This window comes from Carassius gibelio, chromosome A1 (assembly GCF_023724105.1).
Source record: "Carassius gibelio isolate Cgi1373 ecotype wild population from Czech Republic chromosome A1, carGib1.2-hapl.c, whole genome shotgun sequence".
Lineage (NCBI taxonomy): Eukaryota > Metazoa > Chordata > Actinopteri > Cypriniformes > Cyprinidae > Carassius > Carassius gibelio.
In genome coordinates this window covers 24288612-24302662 of record NC_068371.1, presented here as the reverse complement: position 1 = coordinate 24302662, position 14051 = coordinate 24288612, and the positions used below count along the sequence as shown (strand labels likewise).

The window sequence follows — 14051 nt, the reverse complement described above, 5'->3', positions numbered from 1 at the left end:
AAATTGTAATTGTGATTATTAATTACGATTACTACAGTTTACACTGAATGATGTTTATACCATCGTTTGAAGCAACAGCATACCATAATTTATATGAAAATAAACAAGCTTTTTCTAAAGACGTGCATCTTCTGATGTGACACTGAGGGCACAGTTAACCATCAAACTAAATTACGAGCAGGACTGTGTTTACATGCTCGTCTCCTTGTCTGATGTTTCCTGTTCCTCTCACTAAACTTTTCCAAACATCTCTTCTTCCTCCTCTCTTTCTCTCAGTAACCCTTTCTTTCTTTTCCTCTCTGCCTTTTTTTAGCTTAAACCTAAAGTTTATTAAGCACACATAATTTTTTAGAAGCGCATGACATCATCCTCAACCCTCTGGGCTCAGTTTCAGCTTTAATTCCATGAATGTGTAAGAGATACCATCATTCCTGTGGAATACCACTGGCCTAAAACATGTCTACATGCTGAACAAAGTCCTCTTTTGTTTTGAATACTCACTTGAGAGCGATAAGTCCTCAAGAAATCTAGTTTTCTAGCTGACATAACAGTTTGGGAGAGTGTTGTAAGTAAATTAAATAAGGAATAACTCAACAATTATTATTTTTTATTTGTTTTGCCTCACAAACCAACCTTTGTGTTTGAAAATGAAGGCAAGTCTTATGGGTTTGAAGCAACATGAAGTTAACAATATTTATTTTTGTACGTACTGTACCTTTAATTTTATGTTTATGGAAATGTTCAGTCTTTGATATGTACTGTTGTGCACCAAGCTGTTGGTCATTCAGCCAACAAAAGACTTAAACAATGCCTTTCCAAAAAGGTTTCCAACAAACAAAATATTCTGGAAAACATGAAAAACAGAAATGAGACTTTGAGACAGAACAACCCATGGACTCAACATCACTATCATCATGGTTTTTATTTACTTAAAATACCTGCCTATGAGCTCGTGGTGAGGATGTTGCCTAAACACAAACAATAAAACTTAGTGTTCTCTGCAGAATGGCATAGAAGGATCTACACAACACATGAAGCCCATTTCACTTACTTTCATTTCTTCTTCTGAAAAGTAAACCTTCCCTTTCCATGATCTCATATCCACTTTAATTTTTAATTAAATATTATGACAATGTTGACAGACAACGCATTTTTTAGATTACTGGGAGACTGTTGCCAAACTCAATCCTTGGCAAGAGTTGAGAACATGCACAGATGCTTATAAAACGTAAAACATGTCATGCAGAGAGTAAAGACTATACATTTTATTTGTTTTGCTTTGAACACACCAGTATACAGCTTTTTGCCTCCAGTATCCTAAAATGTGAAAATAATTTGAAAGTTTCAGCAGAGCAAAAACAAATCCTGCAGAAGCTGATGCATGTATTTTGCCCCCATTATTGTAAAGGCATCTATTGGCTGTGGATACAAAACTGTGTTTCCTATGGACATAGACAAACAAGGATCACATCTTCTCTAGGGAGAAGGGAGGATACGAGGACAAGTCAAAAGGTTGTGTGACAAAGACTGGCTGCTCTGCAGAGGAAATGGACAAAAACAGGAGCACATCCTCTGAGTCCTTCTCATTCGCTGAGGGATTCCTGTTCCACAGCAGATGACAGACTGCTTGTCACACGTCCCTCTGAATCAAGGATTCCATGGCAAATACATCCTCCCAGTCTTCCAAAAGCTGGAAAAATCAGGCATTAGAGCTCGAGTTATAGTAAAACTTCCCTAGTTGCAGACTACTGTAGATTAGTCTTTGGATTCTTGTTACAATAAAATAAATGAGTAAAAAATACTGAGAATGTGCCAACACAAAAGTTTGAAAGTTTTCTGTAGAGACAATTACTTTACATGATGAATAGATTTCATTTAAGCTTTTACTCACATATAAACATTGATCAACACATATAGATAGAGCATATTAAATATGCTAAAGATCAATTATGCTTGCAATGCATGAAGCACAAAACCTTATGAGGTTTGTTTTCCTATGTCATGCAAGCAAGAGTTTCAGCAAGAACCAATTGCGTTATTGTGCATCGAGCAAGTATGGTTGAGCTACCACTGACTATACTTGATGTGCTCTATGTAAAAAAAAAAAGAAAGAAAAAATAAGAAAAAAGAAAGCCTTTAAAATTAAATCTTATCACTATGTGAGGTGACTGGGTCTCTTCAGAAGCCTTGGATTAAACTGCTTGATTCATATTTACTCATACTATTAATTTTACAATGGCTTTATGAATTATTTCAGTTTTAAAAGTTTTGATTGCATGGACTTTCAATGAAGTGACAAATTTCTCGGCTTTTATTTTAAAAAAAGAGATTGCAGATTTTTTTTTTTTTTTTTTTTGGGGTGAATGGGTGAACTATCACTTTAAAAACAAGCTCTGCTTCTATTGCTGCCAATAGAAAGAAGAAACAAAGATTCAAAGCTTTTGAAATGCCATGTGAAATGCCATTATGAAATACTTATGAATTTTAGCACAAATAATTCAGTGATTTCAAAACCACAAGAAAAACAAGCACAGGCAGAAGAACTGAACCCGTTCATAGTTATTTGCCTCGGGGACACAGCCAATTCTGCAGAAGATGACACTTGAAAGTCACTTAAAAGTATGATACTAGGCTCCTTCCTATTGTGAAACTCTTTCTGAAACGTATGCAGGGCTTTAGCTTTTTTAAGTTTGATGGATTAATTCCCATCAGCATCCCAATTTATTCTCTGCAGCATTTTTGCTATAAACTGTTCCTAGGTCACTGCACAGAGACCATATTGTTGAAGTCTACTGAGCAGTAACCACTGGGGCAAAGCCAATCACTACAACATTATGGAATGCTCTGGACACTGCCTGCTTCAGAAAGTCAAATGTCAGTGGAAAAGTGAATTGAAGCATGTATGCAAGCCAAGCAAAGCTCTGCTTACATGTGGCCAACTGTTTGTGTTATATTCTTTTTTGCCAAAATAGTTGTCATGTTATTTTTATTTTTTTTGCCAACAAATTATAAGAAAAAAAAAAATTATAAATGTCATTTGGCCAATAAGGTGACCAACACTAATACTGAAATACCTAATTCCGTGGTATGCAATAATTCTGAATTATGGCCATAGCAGTTGTCTGTCTGAAGGATGCACGCTCAAATACATTTTTAATAACACAGTTGTGTTGCGATCATTCAGGTCATCAGGTCATTCAGGCCCTTCCACCTAAAGTGAAAGCAGGTCTAATTTGCAAGCTTGGTAATGCTCACTTTATTCACAGTGACCAACCAAAGAAAAGGTGTTAACCGAAGGTGCTTTCACACTATAGGCTTCCAGAAGGATTGTGACCCATATGTGGTCTATCTTAAATGGTTAGTTCCCCCAAAATGAACCGGTTCTTGACTTGAGAACGAGTCAATATTTCATTCGTTATCGTGCTCAAGTCGGTGTTCATCTTCAGTTCTCTCTTCACAGCCGTTCAGTCAGTGTACTGTTTGAGTAAATTAATTACTCCGGGATATTGGTTTGTTTGAAGGGAGTGTCAGCCATGTTAAAAAAAACTTAATAGCTTAATTAATTTGTGGATCAATGCTTGTTGGAGATGCGAACCGTTTCAAATGTTACATCGTTACATCGATTGATTAGTTCGCGAACCTAATATCACTAAACTGTTTTGTTTTGAACTCACTCACAACAGACACGGAAGAGAAGACAATGCTGAATAAAGTCGTAGTTTTTCTTATTTTTGGACCAAAATGTATTTCCGATGCTTCAAAAAATTCTAACTGACCCCCTGATGTCACATGGACTACTTTGATGATGTTTTTCTTACCTTTCTGGACATGGACAGCATACCGTACATAGGTTTCAATGGAGGGACAGAAAGCTCTCGGACTAAATCTTAAATATCTTAAACTGTGTTCCGAAGATGAACGGAGGTGTAACGGGTTTGGAACGACATGAGGGTGAGTTATTAACAGAGATGGGGACTCGAGTTTGAGACTCGGACTCGAGTGCGACTTAAGTCGCACAAACAGTGACTTCAGACTCGACTTGAGACTCGTCCTCGAAAGACTTCAGACTCGACTCGGACTCGAGCTCCGGGACTCGTGAACAATGTTAATTTTTAGTAAACGTCAGATGAGCTCGCTGTAAGAGTTGTGACGTTCGCGAACGAACCGATTCTTTTGAACCGCTCATAAACATGAACGATGGGAGCCGAGTCACGGCTGGAAGGGGAGCCGTTCTTTCTGTCGCTCTTTTTTCCTATGCGTGTTTCAGAGCGCGTGTTTCACACAGATGCACACAAATGAGCTCCTCCGCGAGACAGAACAGTTATAGGGGGAGGGGCGCACCCAGCGCAGGCCAACCCTTTATAGCGTGATGATATTAGTTATTAGTTGTGCACGCATCCTTCACGTGAGTACTCCAGTGGAAAAAAACCTGCGTGCCTCTGTCATTGGGTAGGAGTGGAGCCATGACGTTTTGCACAGATATTCATTGCAGCCCACTTTGTTATTGTTCATTGACTTGAAGGGGCTGATGTCCTATTTGCAAAGTTTACAGTAGTAATAGTATGTAGACATTTCCATTTTATTTATTCTAATTTTATCTACTTTAAATATTTTTGGTTCTCTATCAAAATGTTCTTGTGTGATAACAATGTTCTTGTGTGGAAGAGTTAGTAGTAAAAGCTGTTTTGCACAGAAATTCATTGCAGCCGGCTTTGTTTTTGATGTTTATTTGTGAGTAGGTATTGTATGAATAACATAAGTCAGCGTAGCTTTGTTCATTCTTAAGCCAGACAAGAGGTGTGCAGCTATACAGCCAGGACAGACAGAAGGCCATTACTGAATCCATAAATGCAAAATACAGATATTAACTTAAAAGTAAAGCATTCTTGGTGTTTTTGTCATGTTGCAATAGCCTGTTTACACTGATTATTTACCAAAATCAAAGTTGATATTGCATGCTAATAGATAGAGTTGTCATAATAACATATTACATGCTTTGAATTCCTTATATATAGCTATGCAGTGTTCTAAGCAGCTTGGATGGGTCGCTGTACGTGATGCAACATTTATTATAACCAGAGACTTAATATAATAAAGAGACTTGAGACTTGACTTGGACTCTAGCTCAGAGACTTGAGACTTGACTTGGACTCTAGCTCAGAGACTTGAGACTTGACTTGGACTCTAGCTCAGAGACTTGAGACTTGACTTGGACTCTAGCTCAGAGACTTGTGAGCATCTCTGGTTATTAATGACATAATTTTAATATTTGGGTGAACTATCCCTTTAAATCATGAACCTCTTTCTATCAACAACATACATCTTTGCATACTCGCAGTCAGAGTTATGATGAAATAATGTATTTCTCAAGTATTTTTCATGAATAAACTGCTTTTGGAGCGCATTATTAATTTGTTTGTGTATTCTCTTAACATACTTTCATCATGATTTATCACGTAGTAGGGACAATTACTTAGTAACTATGCCACAAGTATTCGTATGGATGAAACCAATGGGGATTGAATCCAAAACAACAACAACAACAAAACTTCTGCCAGCATTATGTCACTAAATTGTGGACTTGAAGAAAATGAGTCATTTGGGATAGGACCTAAAATGTCAATTGTTTCCTCTTACTAATGATCCCAACAGTGTAGTTCAGATTTTAAAAATGAAACCATGAACAAAGACTTTCAATGCTCTAACTAGCTTCTTTATTTACAGATTACTGACTGCTACAATAATTACAGACATATACTGAGTGATCAGACATATAAACCCCCATTCGAGCTCCACCAATAGAAATATTGATTGCCATAGAATGTAACAAGTATGTTTAGCTGTTATATCTTCAAAATGTAGCTGCTATGAAAAGTCAAACATTTTTATTACTTAAATCTATGTATCTGTTTTTAAATAAGATATTACAGATAATAAATTTCTATATAAATGGGATTTGCTGTTAACCCGCACCTGGACACCCACGCACTGAACTCTCTTTGCTTCCACGTGTTGTAACAATTGTTTTCAAGGCACTTCAGTGTCTATGGGTGCTTTCACATCTCTAGTCCGGTTCATTTGGTCCGAACAAAGGGCAAACAATTATACATTGTAGCATTTTGTAGCTTTTTTTGGTTCCTTTTCACACCACACTGATTGCTTTGGTCCGAACCAGTTGAAATGAACCAAAATGCAGTCACATGACAACATCCACATCACTCATTGGCCATGACGTATTTCCTAAACTGCTTTTCGATTGGTCAGAGTTTACGTGTGGGAACATTCCAACATAAGAGGGAAAGCCAGCAAACAACACGGAGACAATAACAACTATGGAGAGACGACTGAGCGGGCTGGTTTTGTCCCTGGCCATTGTTTGTATACACCACAATATGCAAACAATACATTTCTATAATGAAGCGCGGATGCGGCTTGAAAACAACGTTCTAATGCACTGCAAACAGCGAGCGGGCATCGCTCATAACTTCAAGCGGAGGCATGCATTAATTCTTCCTAACTCTGACATGATCATGGTTATCTGACCAAATTTCTATGAGGCTCCGCACCTCCTCACTACTCCAAGTTTGTCCACTTTAGCTGCCATGCTAAAGTGCAAACTGTCAACAAACACTTCCTCATCTCATAATGCACAACGCAGCTGACTACGGCAGCTGGTTTAGTCCAAAAATGATCAGTACTTTTTGCAGTTGGGTCTGTTCGAGGTTGGATCACGTTCTCACCACGAACGAACCTCTCCAGAGTTCGTTTGAAAGGGTACCGAGACCACCTCTTCAAGCAGGTCTCGGTACGTTTGTTTGGTCAGCTTTGGGTGCGCACCGGAGTGCGATTGCTGCTTTCACACCTGCCCAAACGAACCACACCAAAGGGGGAAACGAACTCTGGTACGATTCAACCGAACTAAATGAGGCAGGTGTGAAAGAACCATTTAACTTTAAATCTTTTTGAGCATTATCAACTCTGGATGATGGACAGTAAAGGGCAAAGGGTTTTCTTTCCAAAGACACCCAATTTATGTGTGTAACACACGGAAGTAAGGAACTGTTGCAATTAGGTAGGAAACTTTCAGCTGTGACTCCCATAATGGGGTTAACAGGTTAAGAAAAATGTTTTTTTTTTTAATTAAGTGCAATTTAAGTTGACACTTTTAACAGTCACAAATCAAATGAATATAAATATTTAATAATATTATTGGTAGTAGTAGTAGTAGTAGTATTAAAAATGCAGCATTAACTGAAAAAATTCCAATGAACACAAAACTTGCTAAATGTCAAGAGGAAGTCATTTATCTGTCTGTAGCATAACGTGTACATTCTAAATTGAATGAACGGACTAATTCCAAAACTACTTTAAAAAAAAAAAAGTGTCACAAAGGACAACTTTTTTGCTTATTTATTATATTTATTATTCATCCTAAGGGCCTGCAAATGTTCGGTTCACCAATTATGTATGCTATTATTGGTAATTGCTTTATGTTTTTTCCTATGCATTAAGCCAAGCAAAATTAAGCCTTGCCAAGCCATCGTTATTATGTGTGCAGCGGTTCTGTGGGCTTTACCATGAGCCATCTGTCCTGCACATCTTCATTTAGCCATATTTAGCAGTATTTAGAAGTTGTGACACTATTAACGCATCACACACAAGGCTGAAAAGTAAAAGAGGAACAAACCACAAACTAAAACAAACTTTTTTTTTTTTGTCCCCAAAAAAATTGTTTTTCAGCATTAAACCCTCCAGCACCTAAAAACATTTGGTCTTCCATTTTAATTTGCACAAACATGCCCTGGTTTCTGAATAAACGCTCATATTAAAGATCAATCTACCAAGACACTGCAGATGCTAATAATTGAAACAGATCCAAAAAAGGTCTGAACATCCCAGGCATAATATGCAAGTGTTATTTTTAGCCAATTTGTTCTGCCCTGTCCTGAACAATAGGAAAAATGCAGAAAATGAAAAAAGCATAATGGAAAGGGCAATGAAATGTTTAAAATAAAACTTTACACGTTGAGGTGCGAGTGAGGGTCACATGAAAGAGGTGATAAGCCACAAATGAAAATGCAACTGCTGATGTAACTGAGAAAATAGGCCTTTCAAAAAATAAATACATAATACAATTTAGCATAAGTGCTCCAAAAACCCTGATGTAAACAGACCCCCCAAAAAACTTGTAGGACACCTGATGATTTGCACACAGTTCATGTAAATCATAATCCCAAAACTGGATGAGGTCAGCAATTGTTATGCCACGCAAGCTAGCAAGGTCTCGGGGAAAAGTGTAAATAGGAATGACATGAAAAAAAAAAAAAACGACTGTTTGGGGTTGCTTTTATATGATCAGACTTTTTGCATTGACCGGATCATGTTGACTGAATGACAAGCTTTATCTTCACGTAAAGCGCAATTATTCACACAATAGGTTTAAAAGCAGAGCTAAAATGACATGGCACTTACGTTTTGTGGCATTGATGAGATTCTTCCCATCTTTATAAAGCTCTTTGATAAACCTGCCGGTTTTGTCCAGCTCTGCTTCATGAGCTTTGATCTTCTCCCTGAAGGCAGGACTGTCCAGGTAAGACTCACTGAACTCCAACGGGTGCAAACCCATGTTTGACTGTACTAGCTAGCGTTTAAATCCCTTTAGAAAGCGACCAGCGAATGAATAGAAACTGGTCGATATAGAAACAAAGTTAAAAACGAACGGACAGCTAAGTTGCCTCGTATATTTTAGAGAGCGCAAACGCTTCGGTAGTTGTCGTGGGAATAAAACTCTTTCCAAGTCGCACGAGTATCGTTAACTTTGAGTCCGGGTAAATTAAGTATGTCCCTGGTTTAAACTCTCACAAAATACGCTAAAACAGCTCTACACTACACGGATATGTATTGAAATAGAGGTAATAACGTCCAGTCAGGTTTTCTTGTCCGCGAATGACAGTCGAGCGCCAGTCTCCGTCTCCTCCCGCGTGCTTTTTTCAGCCATCACGTCATCACGCTTGGCTCTGGAAAGCCGGAATATTGGGGGGAATACTTTGGGGGTAAGTGGGAAGTTTTTTTATGGATATTTACTTCTCTTCCAGCTGTATAAATCATTCGGCATAAGTATCAGAATTTTTTTTTTGTCGCGATATACTCCATGGATGCAATAATAGTTATAGATCTGGGAACAGTGTGTTTAAATCTTATGTGGAACTCTAAAATAGCGGATGTTGTTTCCGTCCGCCTGATTCTGCAAGCACAAGAGGGCGCAGAGCTGCTCGAAAGTAGTTTATAAATATGGGGATAAAACAAAACACACACACACAGAGACAATTTTTTAAGGCGCAGTTGTGGTTTAATGATAGAGACAGACTGGAGGAGTCCACAGGGAAATAATTAAATACACACACAGTCCAGTGATCTCAACTTAACAAACCAGAGATAGGTACATACAACCTTAAATCAACCAGCTTCAATCCAAAGATTTTACATTTTACAAACTAATAATGCTGAAATTTTTAAATTAAATATGCATATTAAACAGCAGCATGTAATTATTATGATTTCTTATTTATGTGGAGGAAAACTATGTAATGTTCAATTATGTTATTCTTATATTAGAAAATTTATAAATTTCTTATCACCTTTTTTAAACCACGTTTGCTATATCTAGTGCATGCATTTTTTTAACTAAAAGGTTTGATGGGTTAAATATAAATAAATAATACTTAATAATTATATATATATATATATATATATATATATATATATATATATATATATATATATATATATATTATATTAATTAAATAAACAGCTTCTACCCAGATTTATACTATGTATACTACAACTGAAATAAGTTGAAACATGTTACATTTCACAATAAATTATTTTTTTGTATTGTTATATTTGAAAATTTCACAACTTAAGCTTGTGATACAGTACATGACCAGTTCTGTCATACACAGAAAAGATGCCTAATGCCACTACAAGACCCAAGAGGATGAGGCGTCACAGATGAGCTCAGAGGAGATGCTGCAAGAAATGAGCTGGTGTCAAGATCATTGGAAAGTACTCATTTACTCATGTACTCATTTTGTTCACTCTCAGTTGGCTCTGTAAGACTTTGCAAATGTAAGCCTCCTCATGCTTCCTTAATGTTCATCAGTCTGTTTACTGCACCAGTGTAGTGAAGTTGATTTAGTTTAAGAACCTTATTGTAAATGTGTGTGTTTTGAACTGATAGGAGTCCTTTAGGTTCACTCTGTTTAGATGGGCTGATGAGCTGGACTCTCTTGGACATATCCAGGAACTCTTTGATTGCAATGAACAAGCTTTGGAGTTGTTTCCAGTGGATGAGGTTATAGTGAACAGCATGTGAGAGCATCTGTTCAGGTTGCAACTCTTTCTTTTTTTCCTTCTTTGATCTGTTATTTGCTGGTTTAATCTGTGTAAAATAACAAAGTTGTGTTCATCTTACAGAGATAATAAAATATAATGTATGCACTATAGTTTAAAGTGTAGGGTTGCTAATATAATACTTTTAAAATAATTCTCTTCTGCTGACCAAGGCTGCATTTATTTGATGAAAATACAGTAAAAACAGTAATATTTTGAAATATTATTACAAATTAAAATAGCTGTTTATATATATATATATATCACACACATTCAATTTATTCCATTGATTGCAAAGCTGAATTTTCACTAGTCATTACTCCAGCCTTAAGTGTCAAATGAGGATTTTTTTTTTTTTTTTTTTTTTTTGATGAATAGAAAGAAAGTTTAAAATATAAATTAAAGTTTATTTGAAATATACATACTGTACTGAACCCAAACATCTGAATGGTAACCCAAAAGATCTGGAGTCATTTAAGTTGGTTTCTCTTATTTCGGGATGACGCTGCAGGCCATTTTTACAAAGCCCTTTAACTTTGACCAGACTTCCCAGAGGCGAAGGAGAGCCTTTACTGTGTTGCCAACTGGTTGGTGGAACGCTGGCACTTCTTAATGCTCAGTGATCATGGGTCGGAACCACAAACACTAGTTGGCTATAAAAAATATTTTGAGGGAAGATACAGCTCCATTCTGTATATAGGAACTGGCACGGGCATCCTTGGGTGAGATTTTTCACAGGCTTATTACATAACATTGTTATTTAACAAACATCTGTTTCAGTTGATATATAGTGAGTGTGGTTTGACGCAGGCATTGCTGAGGGCTTGTGAGCTGTCAAAGACAATGTATGAGCTGGCATGTGAGGTGTTCTCAGCCAATGGGATGGCAGATAGCATCAAGATCCTTCACCTGAAGTCTCTGGACATGGAAATTCCAAAAGATATTCCAAACAGGTAAATATTACTTTATATGGTAACCAGATTCATGCTGACAGTTTTAAACTGGACAAAACGTGCTTTTTTTCCCCAAGCATAAATCTTATGATATAATTTACACTACCATTCAAAAGTTTTGGACACCAGTAAGATTTAATTTTATTTCTTTTTTTTTAAGTCTCACAATTGTTTGATAAAAAAATACAGCAAAAATTGTGATACTGTACAACAATAATAGATTGAGACGCTGATACATGCATGGAAGCAAACAGCTACTTTTACCTTCACCTGAAGTCACTTTCTGAATGATTTCAGTATATGTATGAGGTGCTGTTCTGATCAGTAAATCTACAGTGAGGTCACATGATGCCACAAATTCAACTCTGATTATAGAGTGATCCTTTTATGCAAATGACTTTATCCTGTCTAATCTGAAGTTTATCCGGCAGTGGTCGGTGATTAAGAGATTTTTGTCTCTGAAAATGAAAGTTGTCTTGTCATGTTAATAGCATACTTGGCATAAGATTACATACTATGCTGTACTAGAACCAGATCCTTTCTTCTAAATCCTTATGCTTTTTCCCATACCAGTGTCAGAGAGTTCTGTGGTAACAGGGACACCTAGTGGCTATCTGAGACACACACAGTTGTTGGTGAATCAGTTCTACAGTCATTTATAGAGAATATGTTTTTAGCAGCACTTTTAGCATGTTAAGTTTCCTAGTGGCTGGACGTATACTGTTGTATATAGCAGCTGTAAATTAACATTAACAGTTTGGATTTATTAGAAAAAATGATTATTGATGATGATCTCAACAGAACACTTGAAAACCGAAAGACTAAGCTGCTTATGTGTGTGACACATTGATAAAGTTTAGATTGCACTTCTCTTAACACAGTTACTAAAGAAGCAGGCTCTTCTTGAGTATGATCTTAGAAAGATTAAAATGAACTTTAGTGATTGAATAAATTACTAATCAACGTTCTGCAGACTGTGAGCGTCTTCAGTGGGAGGCTTGGATCTGTCTGCAGTAGGACGGATCTGTGGTCCAGTTAGATGTTTGGCTGAAACTGAGGACAGCACAGAACTCTACAACACTGAAAGACTGAGCCACCCGTGTGCTTTCTAAAGCATCATGCAACACTGAAAAAAGACTGGAGTAATGGCTGCTGAAAATTCAACTGTGCCAAAAACAGGAATAAATGAGATTTTACAATATATTATAATAGAGAACAGACTATTTAAATTGCAATAACAATTCACATTTTGAGTATTTTGAAGTATTTACGCTATCATAAAAGATGGACAATGTAACCGGACCTTCCAAGATCATTAGTTGGCTTGAGAAAGCCAACTTACTGATCTATTATTTAAACTTCTTATTATTATTCTTATGAGGCTAAAATTTTCAACTCTTACTCCTCCTAGAGCTTTAACTCTACAGACTCCAAACTCTGAAGTCAGTTGCTTTATCTTTTCTAACTGAGTGGACTTATGGTTTTCATAAAGATTAATAAATAAATCATAAAAATGTTTTGAAACATTTTAATTCATAAAGATAAATCATGAGGACATGGACTAGATGACGCCATGTGCTAATTAGCATATTTATGATATAAGTGCATCATATTGTATTGCCTCCCTTTGCTCACATACTGCATTTTAATTCAGCCATTTAATTTAATTCTCAATAAAACAGTTTTTATTACTAAATTTTAATTTTTCTGTTGTCAGACAACGGAATGAATATTATAATGACTGAAACGCGATCCATTAAGGCTACATAACCAGCACTCAAAGATTATCTGCACTAATGAAATCAAATACACATACGATAAAGTCAGTGGTTGTGCTGTGACTGATGTGGGCTATACTTTCTTGTAAAATAGAGTTAGAAGCAACAGAATATCTTCTTTTTTTTTTACTGAAAGTGCTGCTCCTCTCTGCGCTCGCTGTACACAGCAGATTCAGAGAGAGAGAGGCTCACGCTGGGAAAGAGAGATCTCGCGCGCGTGCGGCAGCACCAGAGAGTCTCTAAATAATGACTAAATAATGATTGTCCAAAAAGTCACCAGATTCTTTGCATGCTAATCAGGCTAGAAACATGCTAACGACATGCTGGTAACATGTTAATCATGGGAATAACATGTTGTTCCTAGCATGATTAGCTAGTGACATGCTAGTCGCATGTGAATCATGCTAGAAAAATGCAAACAACATGCTAGTAACTTTCTAATCATGCTAACAACATGCTAGTCACTTGCTAATAATGCTAGGAACATGCTAGCAACTAAAAACTTGATAGTGAAATGCTAATCATGCTAGAAATATGCTAGCAACTTGCTAATCATGCTAGAAACACGCTAGTGACATGTTAATCATGCTAGAAACAATTGTGACATGCAAGTCGCATGCTAATCATGAAAGACACATGGTAACAACATGTTAGTAACTTCTTAACCATGCTAGCAACATGCTAGTCATTTGCTAATCATGTTAGGAACATGCTAGTCACTTGTTAATCATTGTAGCATCATGCTAGTGACATGCTAATCATGCTAGAAACATGCTAACAACGTGATAGTAACTTGCTAATCAGGCTAGTGACATGCTAGTCACCTGCTAATCATGCTAGGAACATGCTAGGGACATGCTAATAATGCTATTGACATGGTAGTTGCATGCTGCGAAACATGCTAGTGACATAGTAGTCGCATGCTAAT

The 14051-nt window shown here is 36.8% G+C and overlaps 1 protein-coding gene and 1 long non-coding RNA gene across 3 annotated transcripts in view; one reads left to right on the top strand and one right to left on the bottom strand.

The window, feature by feature from the left end:
* Window positions 1–9024, bottom strand: part of LOC128016368 (rho GTPase-activating protein 10) — a 49268-nt gene extending 40244 nt beyond the window's left edge. The window contains exon 1 of the mRNA XM_052600848.1: window positions 8473–9024. Within this exon, the coding sequence (XP_052456808.1) occupies window positions 8473–8626 (154 nt within the window). The 5' untranslated portion in view covers window positions 8627–9024. The remainder of the gene's footprint in view (window positions 1–8472) is intronic.
* Window positions 9025–9269: 245 nt separating this feature from the next.
* LOC127944374 (uncharacterized) lies at window positions 9270–13245 on the top strand. 2 transcript variants are annotated; one of them, XR_008150353.1, is made up of 6 exons: window positions 9270–9439; window positions 9963–10128; window positions 10241–10389; window positions 10937–11114; window positions 11203–11345; window positions 12319–13245. It is a non-coding gene; the product is annotated as an uncharacterized LOC127944374 (long non-coding RNA). The 2 variants fall into 2 exon arrangements; XR_008150349.1 differs by having other exon boundaries at window positions 10904–11114.
* Window positions 13246–14051: the final 806 nt, after the last annotated feature.